Here is a 19,048-nt window from a genome sequence, read left to right as displayed (position 1 = left end):
GATCTTCTTAGAAGTTGGTAGTAAAACATCTTTTGTAACATCCTACTGTTTTTTTTTTAAATAGGCCCAGAACCTCCTGGAAAGACTGGCATTATTTGGCAGTCTATTGGACATTCCAAAAGGAGTGGACTTGGCACTCATTGAATCTGGCCAGTATCGGAAAATACTTACTGGTTGAAAATAGATTATAGGTGTAATTGATGGGAGTACAAGAAAGTTTCTGTAATAAAATTTTATATTTCAAAAACCTAAATCCTTGGATTTTCTTAGCACACTATTCACTTAATTCCTAAAAATTACAAGTTGAGACCACAGCTCTGGCAGGCAGACTGAAGGCCCTTCTGTCTCCAACTTAGGATCTCAGATGTCTGTAAGGTGAGACTGACAGATGCTCATTGCCTATGAGATAATGGAAGGTGCAGACAGCCGGACCTAATTACTTCCTCCTTTGTGTTGTCAAAACATTTTTTTAAAAAAATGTTTATTTACCTACTTATTTATTTACCTAACCTCCACATCCATTGTGGGGCTTGAACTCACAACCTCGAGGTTAAGAGTCACAGCTCTTCTGACTGAGGCAGCCAGGTCTCAGGTTTTGTAGCTTTGATACAGCTGTCTTTTCTGCTTTTTTTTTTTTTTTTTCTAGAAGGTGAACTTTTTGAGAACAGGAGCCAGATCTTTAAAAATTTTTGTTTCCTCACTGCTTACCGTGGGTACTTAATAAGTGCTTTTGCAAGTGAATTAACTCCTTCCTGGGGCTTATTTTTTAGCACATTACCCCAAACCAGCAGTCATATGTGAATGTGTTAAAAAGAAGTGTTTTCCTGGGGCGCCTGGGTGGCTCAGTTGGTTAAGCCTCCGACTTTGGCTTAGGTCATGATCTCACAGCTTGTGAGTTCAAGCCCCGCGTCGGGCTCTGTGCCGACAGCTCCGAGCCTGGAGCCTGCTTCAGATTCTGTGTCTCCCTCTCTCTGTGCCCGTAACCCACTCGCATTCTGTCTCTGTCTCTCTCAAAAATAAACATTAAAAAAAATTTTTTTTTAAAAAAGTGTTTTCCTTTATGTGTACAATCCTGTGCATCTCTAGGTCAAGCAGAGCCTGCTACTTAGGTGAGTCATTTATTCTTTTGTAGCATATTTTCATCTTATTTTAATGATGCAGAAGAAAATTTTAAAACTTTATAAATGTGGATATGATGCACATTACTGACTAGATTGATTTATTAAAAACTGATGGGAGTTATTTTTTGGTAACCCCTTTTCTCAATAATTGAAATGTAAGCATGTGGTGCTTCACTGAATTTATTTTGATATTTTTACTTTTCTCTGGACTAGACTGAATCCAGGCAGACATTCCCTCTAGTTTGCTTTCTTTTTTAAATGTTATGTTCAATCTTGATATATTTTAATTGAATTATTTCTCTTGTGTTAAATGAAGAGACTGAGAGATGCTTTTGAGATCTGTCCTAGATAATATTTCTTTGGTATGAGTCAACATGGGTTTAGCCAAAGTTAGGGTAGATGACTAAGAATCTTGTAATAAACTGATCTTCATGATCTGAATTGTGGGGTAATATCTACCATCTGACTAGGGATTCTTATCCTGGGATTCTTGCGTTTCTTCTCAGAGTCCATGACTTTCTGAAAAATTGTGCTAGGTTTATGTGAGTGTATGTATGCATATTTTTCCTGGGAGTGTGTTTATAGCTATTCGAATCTTAATTGAGCTTATGGATTCTTTTAAAAAAAAATTTTTTTTTTTTTACATTTATTTATTTTTGAGACAGAGACAGAGCATGAACAGGGGAGGGTCAGAGAGAGAGGGAGACACAGAATCCGAAACAGGCTCCAGACTCTGAGCTGTCAGCACAGAGCCCGATGCGGGGCTCGAACTCACGACTGCGAGATCATGACCTGAGCCGAAGTCGGTCGCCCAACCGACTGAGCCACCCAGGCGCCCCGAGCTTATGGATTCTAAAGTTAAGAACTTCTCACGTAACACGTGATGCCAATACTGCAATTATTTAACTCTTCTGGCATAGTGTTTGTAGAATTGCACAAATATTAGACACTTGAAATTGATATTTCATTGGTTGGCTTGGATCCTCTGAAAGGTTGCACAAAAGGATGGTTCATCTTCCCAACTTGCTTCCTCCTGCCTGTCCCTAATTCATGTAACATAAGTCCCTGTGATCCTCAGTCTGTGGTACCCATTTCTAGGCCTTGGTAACAACAGCGCGTAGTTCCTGTGGCGGTGCTGAGCCTTACGTAGACCCAGGATATACTATCCCCCATTAGCCGTGTCTGCATTAATTTTTGTTCCTTTTTGATGCATGGGTGTCATTTTTCATGTTTATCTTTTCTAATGCAGTGAGTCTTTGGTTAGCATTCCAGCCTTGTTGGAGTGGGTGGTGTGATAAACTGGCATGTTAGGATTAGGTACTGAGGGAGGCTGTGAGTGTGAAAGTGGGAGAGGGTAAACGGTGGAGGGGGTGCTTGGCATTGGTAACCTCTGCTCTTGACTTTCAGTGGTCCGTTTCCTTTCCTCCTGGCTTTGATGTTCTGGAGGATCAGTGGAGCTAGGTTACGGTCCTGTGTCAATGAAGGCATATACAAGGAGACACGAATTCTCTTGAAGTCATCCCGGATTCGACTGTTCCAGTAACTGGTTTCCTTCCTTGTCACTGAAGTGTTACTCTTTATACTTGAACTGAAAACGATTTAGGAACGCTTTCTAAAATGACTGTACTAAAATACGAGAAAGCTTTAAAGCTTTAAACGTGCCAGGGCTTGCATCCCGTCCTTGGGTGAATGCTGCATGTCACATGGCTGCTGCCCTCTTCTCTTGGTTGTAGGTCGCCCCCAATGATGAAGCTGTGGTGACCTTGCTGTGTGAATGGGCGGTGAGCTGCAAACGGTCAGGCAAGCACAGGGCCATGGCTGTGGCAAAACTCTTGGAGAAGAGGCAGGCGGAAATCGAAGCAGAGGTAGGTTCACTTTTCTTTCTGTTGTCAGATGCCATCATTTAAAAATAACTGTTCTGGGGAAGATTCTTTTTTTGTTTTGTTTTGTTTTTTTTAATACTCCTTATGCTTTTTAAAAATTTTTTTTCCCTCTTCAAGGAAAAAGGGAGAATGTTTGTACTTTCACCTACAGACTACATACAAGATCCCTCTAAGTTGATGAAACCAATAATTTGTATTCTGGACTAGTTTAAAACTGTATCTTTTTTTTTTTTTTTTTTTTGCCTTTTTTTTTTTTTTAATATAAATTTTAATGAGTGAGTGAGCAGAGGAGAGGAGCTGAGGGGAAGAGAGAGAGTGAGAATCAGTGTGGAGCCCGATGCAGAGCTCAATCCCATGACCCTGGGATCATGACCTGAGCTGAAATCAAGTCAGGTGCTCAACTGACTGAGCCACTTAGGTGCCCCTAAAATTGTATCTTTTATTTATTTATTTTAGTGTTTATTTATTTGGGGGGGGGGGTGGGTGGGGTAGACAGAGAGTCCCAAGCTGGCTCTGCACTATCAGTGCAGAGCCCAATGTGGGGCTCGATCCCACGAACTGTGAGATGATGACCTGAGTTGAAATTGGGTCAGATGCTTAACTGACTGATCCACCCTGAAATTGTATCTTTTAAAATAAAACTTTAACACCTGATTTAGAACAAAGACATCTCCCTTGATGAGGTTAAGATACACATGCACATATATACATTTATATGTATACACACACACAAATATATATAATATACACCAACTTTTGTTAATTTTTTTTATTTTTATTTTTATTTTTCAGAGAGAGGGAGACAGAGTGCAAGTAGGGTAGGGACAGAGAGAGAGGGAGAGACAGAATCTGAAGCAGGCTCCAGGCTCCGAGCTGTCAGCGCAGAGCCTGATACGGGGCTCGAACTCACGAATAGTGAGATTATAACCTGAGCCAAAGTTGATGCTTAACTGACTGAGCCATCAGGTGTCCCAACTTTTGTGAATTTTAAAGCCATGTAATATTTTGGTCGATCTGGAAACATTTCTTTGGGGCAGTTCTGATTTTCAGATTACAGATACCAATTTGTGTTAGTTTTGAGATTATATTCTGGTCCCAGAGAGAGCAATTAAAGCCTCGGAAGTAGATTATAAAGGGGGAAAAAAAAACCAAAGCTAACTTGACAAACATTAGCTTGTGCTGAAGGGGAAAAAATTTAAGCGAGTCTTCTTATCTGCCAGTGAGATCTGGAGGGACAGCCAGGAGAAGCCATGCATGTGGTCTGAGCGCCACCCCCCCGCCCCTGCTGCATCGGCATCTCCTCTGGGCTCCTTGGCTCGTCCTCCGCCTTGTTCTTCACAGCAGCCAGAGCAGTCTTTGCAGCCTGGAAGCAGATCATGTTGTTCCCTTACTCAGACTTCTGATGGCTCCTTACTGCGTCCACAGAGCCTTGCACTGGCCTCCCCGGCCTGCGTTTCCCACCTCATTTTGTGCATTTCTCCCCTGGGTCACAGCTGCAGCCACCTTGGCTGTCCTGTGGCTCCAGCACACCAAACCAGCTTCTGCTTTGGGGACTTTGTCCCACTGATCCTCCTGGGTGGCACCCTGCTCCCCGAGTTCTACATGGCCAGTTCCTTTCTGCCCTTCCTCTTGCAGGAAGTGTCTCTTTCTAGCATTCCTGCCTCAACACCTGTCATCTCCTCAGGAAGATCCTCTGTCACCCACCCTCAGGCACGCTTTCTCATATCACTCTGTTTCACTCTGTTTCTCATATCACTCTGTTTCATTGGCTTATTATTTAAAAGCCAGCCTATCACCTTCTACAATGTAAGCTTGACCATAAGGACCTTGCCCACCCTGTTCACTGTCTTGTCCTTGGCACCCAGAACAGTGTTCAGTGCACAGCAGATGCTCTAAAGGTGTTGTATGAACAGATGAGAACTTAGCTGGCTCTCTCTTACTGATAATAGTGCTATATCCTGTGAAGCTGAAATAGGAAGAATATTTCCATGGACATTTCTCTCCTCTTGCTGGGAAAGCACTGTTCACTAAATATAAAGGATCACATTGTTCATGCTGGGGCTTGAAGATACTGATGTTGAGGTGTGAAACTCATGGCCCATTTTACAACGTGCAGATTAGGGAAGGTGTTTCATTGCTTTTTTCTATGAATAGACGGACTTTTCTACAGTGAATTGCAATGGTCAGACTTGAGTAACTGAGGTTGAATTTGTCAAATTTAGTTTACCCTTATTCCAACGTGTTCTAGAATGAGCATATACATGTGTGCACACGCACACACAGTTGCTTTCAGAAGAGGCTTCCACAGATTACTTTGTAATTTTAATAGGTGTAAATGTATCCACATCTAAAGAATGTATTCTTTCAGAGATGTTTAAGATAATTGATTGCTAGGGTTGTCTAGGTGGCTCAGTTGGTTAAACATCCGACTTTGGCTCAGGTCATGATCTCATGGTTTGTGAGTTTGGGCCCCTAATTGAGCTCTGTGCTGACAGCTCAGAGCGTGGAGCCTGCTTCAGATTCTGTGTCTCCCTCTCTCTCTGCCCCTCCCCTGCTTGCACTCTGTCTCTTTTGCAATTTCTCAAAAATAAACATTAAAAAAAAAAAGATAATTTGTATCTATTGAACATCACCAGTTTCAGAATTTGGTGAAGAGAGGATGGATTAGAGAAGTAATATCTTAATGAAATAATATATTAAGGAATAGATAATGAAAGTGGGAAGGTTGAAGGGATATTGAAAAGAATAGAAAACAGGTTCTGATTCTCTTTCAACGGTTTCTTTTCTGGTCTTCTAGTAAGTTCTGTCTTGGATGCAGAAGTTAGGGAGCTTCCTTAGATAGGTTTCTTGAACTATGGAGATTCCACGGGTTCTAAGAGATCTTAATTGGTGATGTGATGAGTGAAAGAAATGTATCAGAGGAGTTCTCCTAGCTCTGTCATTTGACACCACACTTCCCAACACTCCCCAAAGACAATCGTAAATACACTCTACTAGTGAAAACAAACACAAAAATATTAAACTCAGTATACGTGCCCAAATGTTTCTCAGAGGGGGTATATACAGTTAACTATATGAGCTGTTTAAAAATGACAGCCCCAAATTATTTTAGCAGTTTTGCATAGGGATAACGAGTAGCTTATTGTACTATGCTGTGTTTTCAGTAGGTATTTATACCACGTGGTGCAGACTTTGTAATTTACATCAATACTATTTTTCATGGGTGTCCTTGGGAATCATTTCAGTTGATCTGGGGGTAGTTGTCCCTCACTTTCATTTAAAAATTTTTTAATGTTTATTTATCTTTGAAAGACAGTGTGTGAGTGGGGAAGGAGTAGAGAGAGAGGGAGACACAGAATCTGAAGCAGGCTCCAGGCTCTGCGCTGTCAGCACAGAGACCCATGTGGGCTCAAACCCAGGAACCATGAGGTCATGACCTGAGCTGAAGTCAGACCCTTAACCAGCTGAGCCACCTAGGTGTCCCTAGTTGTCCCTCACTTTCAGAAATTATATTTACCTGTGATGCATAGTCCTCAAATAAAGTACAATTGAGAATTAATTGAGAATTAATCTCAATTAATTCTGCATGTTTTTTCTGAGAATTTAACTGTTAATAAAAAACTGACAAATTCATGATCCATTGTGACTACATTGTCCTCCAAAATTAACTATGATTGTTTATTTTTAATCTTAGAGATGTGGTGAATCAGAGGTCTTGGATGAGAAGGAGTCCATTTCTTCAGCCTCTCTTGCTGGATCTAGTTTGCCTGTTTTCCAGAATGTGCTACTAAGGTTTTTAGATACACAGGCCCCCTCATTATGTAAGTAAAGTTCTTTGCTTCTAGATCTTAAACAAGAAATTGACCAGTTTTGGGGAATTAATGCTTCTTTTTTTTTCCTAGCTTATATCATAATCGAAAGTTCTTGGTGCTGAATATAATGTATATCTTACTGTGCAAAATTTTGTTGCGTGTTTTTAATGGAGACTTCTTTGCAGTTTTAAAATCAAGTGAGCTTCAAAGATTTAAAAATTTCTAGAGTTTCAAAAATTTAAAAATGAGTCCCCTCATTGTCTAATTAATATTTGGTGGTCTAGTTTTCCCTTTCTAGATCTTTCTTACCAAACAAGAGGAACTATGGTCTTGTGATGTTTCGCTATCTAATCACTATTGTGATTACGAATTTTCTGTTTTTGCTTAGTTTTCAAAATAATCTGATTTTCTACGTTTCTAATAAGAAAATAAAAGTACTTTATATCCAAGTCCTTGATACAAGGAAATAATTTGTACATATGGTTGGCTGCTTGCCTACACTATATCGGTTGTTCTGTCAACTCCCATTCTTCCTTTTTTTTTTTAATTTATTTTTTATTTTTTAAAGTTTATTTATTTTTGAGAGGTGGGGAGGGGCAGAGAGAGGAGGAGAGATAGAATCCTAAGCCGGCTTCACGCTCTCAGTGCAGAGCTTGATATGTGAGGCTTCATCTCACGAACTTTGAGATCACGACCTGAGTCAAAATCAAGAGTCAGGCATTTCATCAACTGAGGCACCTAGGTGCCCTATCATCTCCCATTCTTCTATCTTTTATTCTGTTGTTCATGGGGAGTTGAGGGTTTGGGAATTACAAACCCAGTGGGTTTATACAGTAAGTGCACACTTAAAAAAATTGTTTATGCATGTTAAGAGGGCTTGATCTTATTCTGAGGCTTTTGTGTGACAAAGTACAGTGGGGAGGGTCTTAGGATGGATAGTTATGAAACAAAAAAAATGGCACATGGAAATGTGGTAGGGGTGGGAAGGACAGGTTTTTGGTGAAGAAGGAGGTAAAACAACAAGAAACAGTACTACTTTCCATTCCTCTCAGAAAGTCCTTGGTTTGGGTTGAATGATACTTTGGGCTGAGGTTCCTTTAGTTAGTTGGTGGCTGTTGTGGGCTAGAGGGAGAGCAAGAGCCAGAGAGATACTGGTGGTTGGGAAGTAGGGGGCAACAGTGAAACATGGAAAAGGAAGCAGAAAAATGCAGGGACGGAAGAGATCCTGGAGAGTAGAAAATAGATCGCCGGGAATGGATGTTAGCTTCTCTAACTTATCTTGTATTCTGGGGGAGAAAGATACACATTTGCCCTTCGTGCCCCTTATCCTGTCCTCACTCCTGTTGGTTCTTTGGGAAGACCTTTCTCCTGTGCCTTTGCTTGTTCTAGATCTGGTTTCCTGCTGTCAGAGAAAGCTGTGCTTCTCTTCTGTCGTTGTTGTTTGTCATTGACTTCGGAGGTGGACGGCAGCAAATGCTTAGGCTTCAGTTTTAGGGAGCGAGCTTCATGTTGCCTAGATTTTGTTTGTCTTTGTTGGTGTTTGTGAGTGCGATGGCACCACAGACTGAGTGCTGAAGGATTGTTCTTAACCTTTTTTAGTCTCTGTCGAGGGTACAAAGTTGTAGAATGCAGCTGCAATATTATCACGTGAGTTAAATAGACTGGCTATGAATTGAGCAAGACTGCAGAGCTCCATCTTTATGCCCTTCTTTTTTATTCCATCTTCCCTTTTTTTTCCAGTAGATCCCACTCACTATTATTTTCAGGTACCTTTTCAGTTGTTACGTTGTGAAGTTTTTGAAAAAGTGTGCACACACGTCACGAATATATAGACACCCTCAAGCTATAAAAAGTCATGAGCTGTTTTAGTAGTAAAACCAGAGGAAAGCAGTTTAGCTCTGCTTCCCTCCCGCCCACCCCATGTGTACCTGAAATTTTGTGTTTGTATTAATTGAATGGTTATTCATTTGCCAAGGACCACTATCTTTAAATTTGAACTTGAGCTTAGCACATCGGATATTGTTTTTTAATTACAGGGGGACAATCAAAACCTCCGTGCCAGTTTTGCACAACTGCTTCTGTATCATAGTAAATTTTCCAATAAATGTTTCACTGTGTTAAAAAAAAAAAAAAATGTATGGGAATATTGTTAAGCCTTCCTGTTTGGTGGTTTTTTTTGTTTGTTTGTTTTTTGTTTGTTTGTTTGTTTGTTTTTTTCCTGCCAGGTCAGGGAGACTGAATTCTTGATTTGTTTCTTTATAGCGGATCCAAACAGTGAATGTGAAAAAGTCGAATTTGTGAATTTGGTGCTGCTCTTCTGTGAGTTCATCCGACACGATGTCTTCTCCCATGATGCGTACATGTGTACCCTCATATCTCGGGGAGACTTGTCAGTCAGCGCCTCAACTCGGCCGCGATCGCCAGCAGGAGAAAATGTAGATGAGCACTATCCAAAGGACCATGACATGAAAATGGAGGTATGCCCCTGGGAGTGGTGCCTGAAACCCGAAAACCACACTCAGCTGGGCAACTAGTTTCACAAGGATTGTTTGGTGGTGGAAGGGTGATTACATTTTACTTGTGTTCTCCCATTACAGAACTTGTTTATCTCTACCCCAAACTTGTGGAGAAAAAAAAAAAAAACAAAAAACAACATTGGATTATAATTGATATATTCCAGAAGTTTCTTTTGGATACTCTAAAACTATTAATGAAAAGGTTTGACAGTCTGTAACATTTTTTTACTGGACAGGAATTAAATACTTCCAATTTTATGTGTTTCTAAATCCCAGTTTCCTTGAATGTTGTGACTTAAAATCAGACTTGTTTTGGTCCCATTAGAAGGAGCATCTTTAACCCCAATTCATTCATTGTTTCTGTCTTCGATACAAAATGGGAAATTCTGTTTTAATCATTAACACATATTTTCATTTAAATTAACAACTTTATCTCTCAAATGTTGCGGAATTTTTTTTTTTTCAACAAATTATTTTATAATACTGTGAGTATGACTTTTATCATTTTCTGCCGGTTTCTGGTGTTTTGGACATCATTCCAGATACTTAAAGAAGTTTTCAAGGCAGAAAACATGAAGGTGGTGATGAGAAAGAGTAGAAAATGGTGAGAGATTGTGACAGTTCCTTAAAATCAAGCCTCAAATTGGTTCTGTGGGAATTTAAGCATAATGAAAATATTATGGTGTTTTTAAAACTGTGGTTATCCTTGTAAAGACCTGATGTTAGAATTGCATGTGTGAATTCATAGTTTGTGCTCTTAAGATTTGGTGATCAAATGGTGCAGGAATTAAAAAAAAAAATCATTTCCTTAATGTAAACACCATTGTTTCCGAATTTGACCACAGTAGAAGTTTAAAGGCTAAAAACTAAAGTTACTGTACCTGTTGATGCTTCATCTATGTTTCTGCTTTTTCTTTTCTATTCTTGGATGTCCAGGTATCTTGTATCTTGGGTATACTCTTAGATTTTTCTAAGTACAGTTGGTGAGCATGTGACTGGAAATAGCCCAAAGAAGGGACGTTATGGCCAATTTGATTTTTAATTAGGAAGTTTGTGTGCTTTTTCCTTCAAGTATCATGGAAGTTAAATCTTTTTTTTTATCATGAGGATAAAGAATGTGACTTTGCAAAAACAGTGAATGTCTTAAAACTTCCTTCTCTTTTTTGGGAAAAGTAGAATCTAGGGAGAGAAAAGACATAGGATGGTTAAAAAATCATTGTCATAGTTTAGCTTTAGTTTGTAATGAACTACAAAATTTACAGTGCAACTTTCTTTCTCTGGCAATTATCAGGAACAGACTATTATGGCGCATATGGGCATTGACTCAGGAACTACTAATATTTTTGATGAAGTAGACAAGAATGACTTTAAAACTGACTTTGGTTCGGAGTTTCCAGTAGGTTCAACCTTCAAATTCTTATTGACTATTAACCCCTCCTCCCCGCCTGCACCCCAGCTTGTCTCCATCCTTCTGTTCCTTGACCCATGTCCTGGAATGACCTGTGTACTTGTGATGTAAATGTGCTCATTCCATACTCCTTTCTAGTGTACAGTTACTCATCTTGTGATTGTCTCATTTCAGCTCATTCTTAGTTTTGGCTGCATCGCCTCCTTTGTGAATTATAACACTCTGTCCTCCTGGTTGACTGTCTTTTCTCTTTTGTTCATTTGAGACCATTGTCTCTGAGGAATACATGAAGATAGTAGTTTCATCGTGACAGTCCTTGTTGACTTGCTATGTATGTGTTCAGTTTCTAAATAATAGTTTTCCTGGCTCTGGACTTGTTATACTTCTTCAACCATATCTCAGTATGGTTATAGTATTTTCTTCCTCATGGATCCAAATGAGGTCCTTTATGAAAAATCATACTGTTTGAGGTATATACTAAAGGCTTTATTATTCATTAGTTTATTTTTTAAACTTATTTATTTTGAGAGAGAGAGAGTGTGTGCACACAAGTGAGAGACTGAGGGAGGAGCAGAGAGAGAAGGAGAGAGAGAGAGAATCCCAAGCAGGCTCAGCTCTGTCTGAGCCAAGTCTGATGTGGGGCTTGAACTCACCAACTGTGGGATCATGACCTGAGGTGAAATCAAGAGTCAGACACTTAACCATAACCAACTGATCCACAGAGGCGCCCCACTGTTATTCATTAGTGTTGTTAATTATTTCTTTGTGTATGTTTTTGTGGGAGATTTAGCCTTATGAGGAAACATTTAACCTTGAAGTCCAATGTTAACTCTGGCCCTCTGGAGAGTGCAGCTCTGAACAGTTCTTACATGTGTGTGGTTGTCACTTTCTTATCTGCAAAATGGGGCATGATGTTGATGGTCTCCTTTGGGTCTGAATACGAATTTTGTGGAAATTAACAAAATTTATTTATATATTTTCTTAGTGTTTAAATAAGGAAAAGATAGTGTATGAATGTCGTGTGTGTGAAGTTCTGGCATGTAGCGCTGTGTTGTGTTGCTCTCTTTCATTTACAATCTCCAACATTTGTTTTACATGACTTAGATTTTTTCTCCCATGCCTGGAGAATCCTGTGAGAATGCCAACCCTTCCTTGGGCAGAAGAATGTCGGTTAATGGTGAGAAGTTGCTTAAGAGAGAAAAACCCAGGGAGCTGATTTTTCCATCTAATTATGACCTTCTGCGGCACCTGCAGTATGCAACACATTTCCCCATACCTCTGGTAAGTCATTGCCCATCAGTTGGCACCCTGATTGTTCCATTATGGGATCATTAGCCATTGATTATTCCATTGTGTGTCTCTATAACACATATGAAAGGAGGTGAGTTTTTGCATTTACTGCTTCTTTTGTTACAATTACAATTGTATAGCATACATACGGATGTAGTTTAAATTTGTGATGTGATACTACTGGCTAGCTAGATTTAATGGAATTTTCTAGGTTACTATCCTTTTATCAAGAGCATTTGAGTCACTGCAAATGATGTCTAAATGTGTTTTTCTATTTTTTGAAACTTCATTTATTAGTAGCTCTTATGTGCGTTGTATTGTGCTAGGTACTTGTGGTATCATACAGATGAATGAGAATGGGGGCATAGGAAAGATGAATAAGATAGGAGGGAGACACATATAAAATGATCAACACTAAAATGAGTGCAGTGATTGAGTGAAACCACATGTGCCCTCTGGAAGATAAACCATTTGACATTCTTGGGTCTCTTCCACTCTCAGAGAATAAGTATTAAAGGGGAGAGAGAACATCTGATTGAGAAATGGGTTAAGGCTTCATAGAAGAGGTTGTATATGACATGGACTTGGGTTTTGATCTGTTGAATTTAAGAATTGATAGCATATGAGAAATACTTGGGAAATTTAGTGTTGGACTCAGAACTTGTGATATGCATTTTGCTGAAGGGGAACAACATCGGTTTCTTGATATTCATAAAAATTGGGCCCAAATCTAAATGTGTTTATATTCTTAAATTACTGTTTTTTCTCCTGGAATTTTAAGTGAAATGTTAGTGAGTCATTCTTTCATTGAGCACTAATAATAATAATAATAATAATAATTATTATTATTATTTTAAAAAGTGTAATTTTGAGGAATGTATACTGTTATCTTCTGGATACCTTTGAGGAATTTTGATCTGCAAACTAAACATTTTTTTTTTTTTTAAGTTTATTTTGAGAGAGAGAGAGAGAGAGAGAGACACCACATGTGTAAGTGGGGGAGCGGCAGAGACAAAGAGAGAGAGAGAATCCCAAGCAGGCTCTGCATTGTCAGCACAGAGCCTGAGGCAAAGCTTCAGCTCAGGAATTTCGAGATCATGACCTGAGCCAAAGTTGGATGCTTAACCAACTGAGCCACCCAGGCACCCCTAAATAGTTTAATTTTTAATTTTTGTTGTTATTTTGGAACTTTCAAAATCACTACACCTATATATATTTTTATTACAATTTTTCTGTCCAGAGCTATGTCAAAAGTTGCCACAATTCTTTCTTGCACATCACTGGCTGAATACATTTTTTAGCTGTTACCTGTATACATCACTCATTTTCAACATAATGGAATAATCTCACTGTTCATTTAGAACAATAGAAGGGGTGGCCTGATAGTTTAGAGATGTGTCCTGAAGAGTTTATGGATGAACTATTACAGTGCCTGGAATTTGCTTTAAAAATAGTTGGGAGTCAAGAGTGGGGTTAGGCAGTATATGGAAGTCTGGAGTTTGGTTAACCGTTAATGCACCAATGTTAATTTCCTACTTTTGGCAAACGTATCATGGTTACATGAGGCATTAACGTTAGGGCAAACTGCATGAAAGGTATATGGGAACTTTCTGTACCATCTGTGTACCTTTTCTATAAATCTTAAAGTATTCCAAACTAAAAAAGTTAAATATAAGGGCGAGGGGTAATAGAGCAGATATGACAAAATGATGAAAATGGCTGAAACTAGTTGAAGATTCTATGTTTCTCTCTTGGGTAAGTGGAGCTTTGCTGGCCTTCCTCTTCCTTGCATCTGGGTGTGCAGGACACTACCCACACATGGACATCTTTATTCTGTTGTTCATGTAATCCTTGGCTGCACAGTCATTCCCACCATGTAACATTCTAAAGACTGTCCACTTCCTTAGAGGAAGGAGCATGAATGATTTCCAGTGATTACGTCTCTCATGATGGATTATGATAGAATTCAACTGTAATGCATTCATACAAGAACTGCTAGAAAATTAATATCATTGGATACAGTTTATTAATAGCTTTCCATCACCAGTTGCCCTAGACTTCCCTTTACTGTGTCATTTAGAATAAAATATTAGTAAGGGGAAAATGAACATATATGCTAATATGAGATTGACATTAGGAATGCTGTACAGAGTCTGGTTCTCTTTCTTAATAAAAAGGGAAAGTTTGACTAACTTATTATGCATGTGATGAAAATATAAGAATGTGCTGGGGAAAAAAAAAATTGTGTGCCTCCTCCCTCCAGCCCCCAATCTTGAAGATGTGGCCCTAGTGAGTGACGACCAAGGAGAGAAGACTCCTAGGGCCTTGACTAAAAGATTCAGGAAAAGAATCTAGTAGTTGTATGTAGGACTATATGAATGATGTCTTGATCTGCCTGTCAGTAACAACATGTTGTTAGACTATTGACAAGGACAAGTTTTAGTGTATCACCATTCTACCAGCCTGTAACATAATTGTGTCCTTTACACCTTATGTCAGATAGGTGATGCAGTGCGGGGTTCTGTCATTACCACTAGCTAACTAGAATTTGTCCAGCACTTACCATGTTAGAAAGGTAACAGACATTTTCTTTTGTGCATTTTCTCATTTATTATTCTCTTCAAAATCCGGGAATATTGAAATTGTACAAAGGAATTGTCTTGGGTTCAAGCTTCAGAAAATAATTCCTCTCAATGCGGTACTAAAAATAGCCCCGGAATGAAACCTGTTTTGTTAGCTTCCAGGAACACCATTTCTTTCTTTCTTTTTTTGTTTTTGTTTTTAACATAAATGGGAAAGTTTATTAAAGCGAAAGTACACTTTTGAGATGTGAGAGTGGGCGAGCTCTCTGTCTCTCGAGAGTGCTGCCAGGAACACCATTTATTAATCACCACAGCTAGTACAAATGTATTACCAATTGTTGTAATTGTTGTAAAAGTTGGGCTTTTGCTCTTGAAATGAGAAAAAACCCCACATAGTCTCAAGTCTGGTTATCTAAACTTTTCAATCTTCTTTTTCCTAAATCTTTTATTTAATACCATCTATTGAATTCTTTCTGCATTACTTGCAGTCTAGAGAATTTGATCTAAGGATTGTGACCCTGAGAGCTAGAGTCACCCATTCTTTAAACTGTTGGCCCCACGTGGGGTCAGTCTCAGACCTGGCACCAGTCAGCCCAGCACGTGTTGTGTTCCTAAGAAGGCCTTGCTATGTGGATCTGGCATGTCTATTTTAAGGCCATTTGACTAGTGCTGTTTTTCCGTACCTTTGATGTGAGTTTCTAGTTCCAAAACAGTAGTTTCAGCAGTTAGTATAGTTTAACACCGTGCTTGGAAATGTTATAGGGTAATATTTCATGTTACTACAAAATGAAAATAAGAAGTCACTGAAGTTGTCATCGCTAACATTAGAAAATCTTTATAATCTATGAGAATATGAGTATATATAGTACATCGAAAACTATCCATGTATTTTCAAGCCTTTTTCAAAATAAACAGTTTTAGTTATTGTTTTAGAAAAACCATTAGATCTTAAAAATTGGAGTAGTAAGTTGGATGATGGACTAAAAATAAATCAGGCACAAGTGGTTTCATGTAAAGATCAGCTGGATTTTATTTAGTATGATCTAAATGGTTTTAAATCGTGTTGCCAAAGGGCTTTCTGGCATCTTACATGGAGATCATTTTGCATATTTCTATCAAGAAGTCAGTTCCCAATATTCAAATGGATACTTCATGAATGACTCTTGAGTCTGTGTCATAAAACTTTTTTAGGTTTCAAGGATAATGCAAGGTGTTGTGTTGGTTCAGCAGTACTTTTTAGGTTTTTTGTTTTGGTTTTGTATGAACGTGGTTTAAGCACCACAAGGGTGCTGCTCGATTTACATTTAGAAACAGTTTCTGAGTAAAGCAGGCCACATATGGTAGCTGTCTTTTACTTAGGCTATCCCTTCTCTTTCCCAATACTTACTGTCACTGAGACAGGAAGTGATAGCATGAAAAATCCCATATTTTATGCACTGCTCTCACCACTTGATTTTTCTTTTGGAGTCTTGGTCTCCTTATGTGAAGCAAAAGTCTTGGTTACTTTTAGGCGGAATGCTTTTGAAAGATGGTAGTACAGGATAGGATCAAAACACAGGTTGGACACTGCCAGGAGCAGCGTGGCCTCTTTGGCTTTGAAGAGTGAAATCCTGGTTGGGCAGTCAGATATTACTTCTGTCTGGCTGAGGGTGTATGGGATTCGGACAATGTGATACGGAACAAAGCATATGATGTAGCCTGTAGTCACTAAAAGTATGTTGATGAGGGCCCTTTTCACATATAGATAATTTTCATTATCTTTGTTTCTGTAGAGTTGTCGAATTACAAGGCAGTTAGATATTAAAATGATGGCTGAGAAATTTAAAAATATTGCTACACATATGAAATTGGTCAGCAAATGCCAGTTTCTTCCAAACTCCTTTTTGAATTCCATGCATCCCACATTTGGCTTCTCCTCAATGTCTTTGATGGGAATTATCATGTTGGGCACCATTATAAGAAGGACCATTAGCCACACCACGGTCGATATCATTTTGGCAAATCCAGGTTCTTGTATCCGATAAATCTTAGAGCTGTACGTCAACTGAAGACAACGATCAATACTGACAAATGCTAAGAAGATAATTGATAAGTACATATTAATGTAGATGAGGCAGGCTGTCACTTGGCAGTGAAATATCTTCAGCTTCCAGGGTGCCACACCCAAGTCAACAACGATTTTCACTGGTAATGCCAGAGTGAGCAGGAAATCAGCTGTAAGCAAGTTAATTAAGTATATGCTTACACACCTGTGATTTGTGTTGTTCTGTATGAAAGCCCAGGTTGCAAAACCACTTCCGATAATTCCAACAAGAAAAACTAAATAAAAAAAATAGGTGAACGGCTCCAGACCTGTGTAAACTGGGCAGAAGAGAGAACTGTTTGTCATCTTGAGGGAAAGGAAGGATGACTCTTCAAAAAAAAAAAAAAAAAAAAAAATCCGAAGAATCTGTTTAAAAAAATGGTAGGGACGTTAGTAATTAAAATTAGTGACTATTTTCTGTTAAAACATCTATATTCACAATGCTAGGTTACAATTTTTCTAATTCTTATAGGAAATTTTATTGGTGAACTTACTAGATTGTGTGACTGGTGGGAACGTCTGAGATTGTGAGGAAGCCTGGGTTTTCCATGGTGTGATTTCATGATTTTGGAATTGCCATGTATGTTTGCTTCTAGAAGGGATTTTCGTTAAGAATTTATTTTTATTTATTTTCATAAAGAGACTAATGATTTAAGTTTATTTATTTTCAGAAAGCAAGCGAGCGTGACTGACTGGGAGCACAAGCAAGGGAGGGGCAGAGAGAGGGATAAAGAGAGAATCCCAAGCAGGCTCTGCATTGCCAGTATGGAGCCCTGTGGGGTGGGGGTGGTGGGCTACAACTCATGAACTGCGAGATCATGACCTGAGCCGAAATACAGAGTCAGTCTCTTAACTGACTGAGCTGCCCAGGCATCCCTTAAGATTTTATTTTTAAGTAACTTCGACACCCAACATGGGGCTCAAACTCACAACCCTGAGATCAAGAGTTGTTCACTTTACCAATCAAGCCGGTCAGGCGCCCCTAGAAGGGATATTTTTGACATCACACTTTTGTATTCCGGTAGTTCTTTTGCTACCAGTTGCGTTGGAAGTTAGTTTGCGGAGGAGGTAAGTGAACTGAAATTCTGAGAAACAAAGAAAGGAAATGAAGGTAACATTGTTCGGTTGTGGCTGAGCCTGGAGAGGTTTCACTGAGCTTCCTGGCCTGCTTTTTTCGTAAATTGACAAGAGCTCTTCATGCTGGAGGAATGTAGGCTGACAGGGGAAGTAATGGGTGACAGAAAATTGTACTGAAATTTAGAGGGAGTTACTTTGAAAGTAGGCCCTTCGTTGTGTCATCTACTAGAACATTTTCACAGTCAAAATTGCATTTCATTTTTCTTTTTAGCAGAAAGAGTTGAAGGGTTAGAGTCTGGTCTTGAATTGATGCTTACTCCTTGCTTTTCCCTCACTCAGTTTCCTAATGACATAGACCTTGTGATGTCCACTATGTAGCCACATGGGACTATTGAGCACTTGAAACATGGCCATTTCAGATTGACATGTGCTGTGAATGCAAAATACACACTGGGTTTTAAAGATGTTTTAGGAGATATTATAAAAAACATTACAAGTAGTAAAATTTCACTATTGTATACAAATAGTACAGTTAATAAAATCTCAATATTTTTATATTAAGCATATGTTGAAATGGTATTTTTGATGTATTAGGTTAAGTATGTTATTAAAATTAATTTCTCCTGTTTATTTTTGCTTTTGTAATGCAGGTACTAGATCATTCTAAAGTATCTTTCTGGTTTGTGTCCTAGTTCTATTAAACCGTGCTTGTATGGATGTTTCTGTGTCAGTGCTTTTTTTAAAAAATTATTTTTAATGTTTGTTTATTCTTGAGACAGAGACAGAGCATGAGCGGGGGAGAGGCAGAGAGAGAGGGAGACACAGAATCAGAAGCAGGCTCCAGGCTCCAGGCTCTGAGCTGTCAGCATAGAGCCTGATACAGGGCTCGAACTCATGGACTGCGAGATCATGACCTGAGCAGAAGTCAGATGCTTAACCTATTAAGCCATCCAGGCGCCCATTTGTCAGTGTTTTTGAGAAATTAGACAATGCATTAAAAGCTTTAAAGACTTCTAGAACAAGAATATATGATCATTGGTTACAGAATTTTCAAGAAGAAGCTCAGTTATGTTAGCATGAAAACATCTATCATACTTGAGTGTTTTCTTTTTTCTTTCATTGTAGGGTTTGAAAAGTGTAGGACATGTTCTTAGGACCATTGTGATTGACACTGATAATGCTGAAATCATGACGTATTCCCTCCACATTCCTGGAGGGAATTGTTCCTCCTCCTGGAACAATTGGAGGTTGATAAGTGCAAGTTAAACCATTTGGG

General features: G+C 38.9%; 2 protein-coding genes across 22 annotated transcripts in view; one reads left to right on the top strand and one right to left on the bottom strand.

The window, feature by feature from the left end:
• MED12L (mediator complex subunit 12L) overlaps positions 1 to 19,048 on the top strand; it is a 333,827-nt gene that overhangs the window by 92,214 nt on the left and 222,565 nt on the right. For 18 of the 21 annotated variants that reach the window (XM_042956829.1, XM_042956814.1, XM_042956813.1 and 15 more), the window contains 5 exons: positions 2,855 to 2,986; positions 6,699 to 6,825; positions 9,079 to 9,293; positions 10,624 to 10,728; positions 11,845 to 12,021. In XM_042956829.1, the coding sequence (XP_042812763.1) occupies positions 2,855 to 2,986; positions 6,699 to 6,825; positions 9,079 to 9,293; positions 10,624 to 10,728; positions 11,845 to 12,021 (756 nt within the window). The remainder of the gene's footprint in view (positions 1 to 2,854; positions 2,987 to 6,698; positions 6,826 to 9,078; positions 9,294 to 10,623; positions 10,729 to 11,844; positions 12,022 to 19,048) is intronic. The other 3 variants (XM_042956820.1, XM_042956821.1, XM_042956830.1) reach the window with 1 other exon arrangement.
• Positions 15,566 to 19,048, bottom strand: part of GPR171 (G protein-coupled receptor 171) — a 6,698-nt gene continuing 3,215 nt past the window's right edge. Inside the window, exon 2 of the mRNA XM_007086306.3 lies at positions 15,566 to 17,061. Within this exon, the coding sequence (XP_007086368.1) occupies positions 16,042 to 17,001 (960 nt within the window). The 5' untranslated portion in view covers positions 17,002 to 17,061 and the 3' untranslated portion in view covers positions 15,566 to 16,041. The remainder of the gene's footprint in view (positions 17,062 to 19,048) is intronic.

This window comes from Panthera tigris, chromosome C2, assembly GCF_018350195.1.
Source record: "Panthera tigris isolate Pti1 chromosome C2, P.tigris_Pti1_mat1.1, whole genome shotgun sequence".
In the NCBI taxonomy this organism is placed as follows: Eukaryota; Metazoa; Chordata; class Mammalia; order Carnivora; family Felidae; genus Panthera; species Panthera tigris.
The sequence above is the reverse complement of the archived record's forward strand: the minus strand, read 5'-3'. Positions and strand labels throughout refer to the sequence as shown.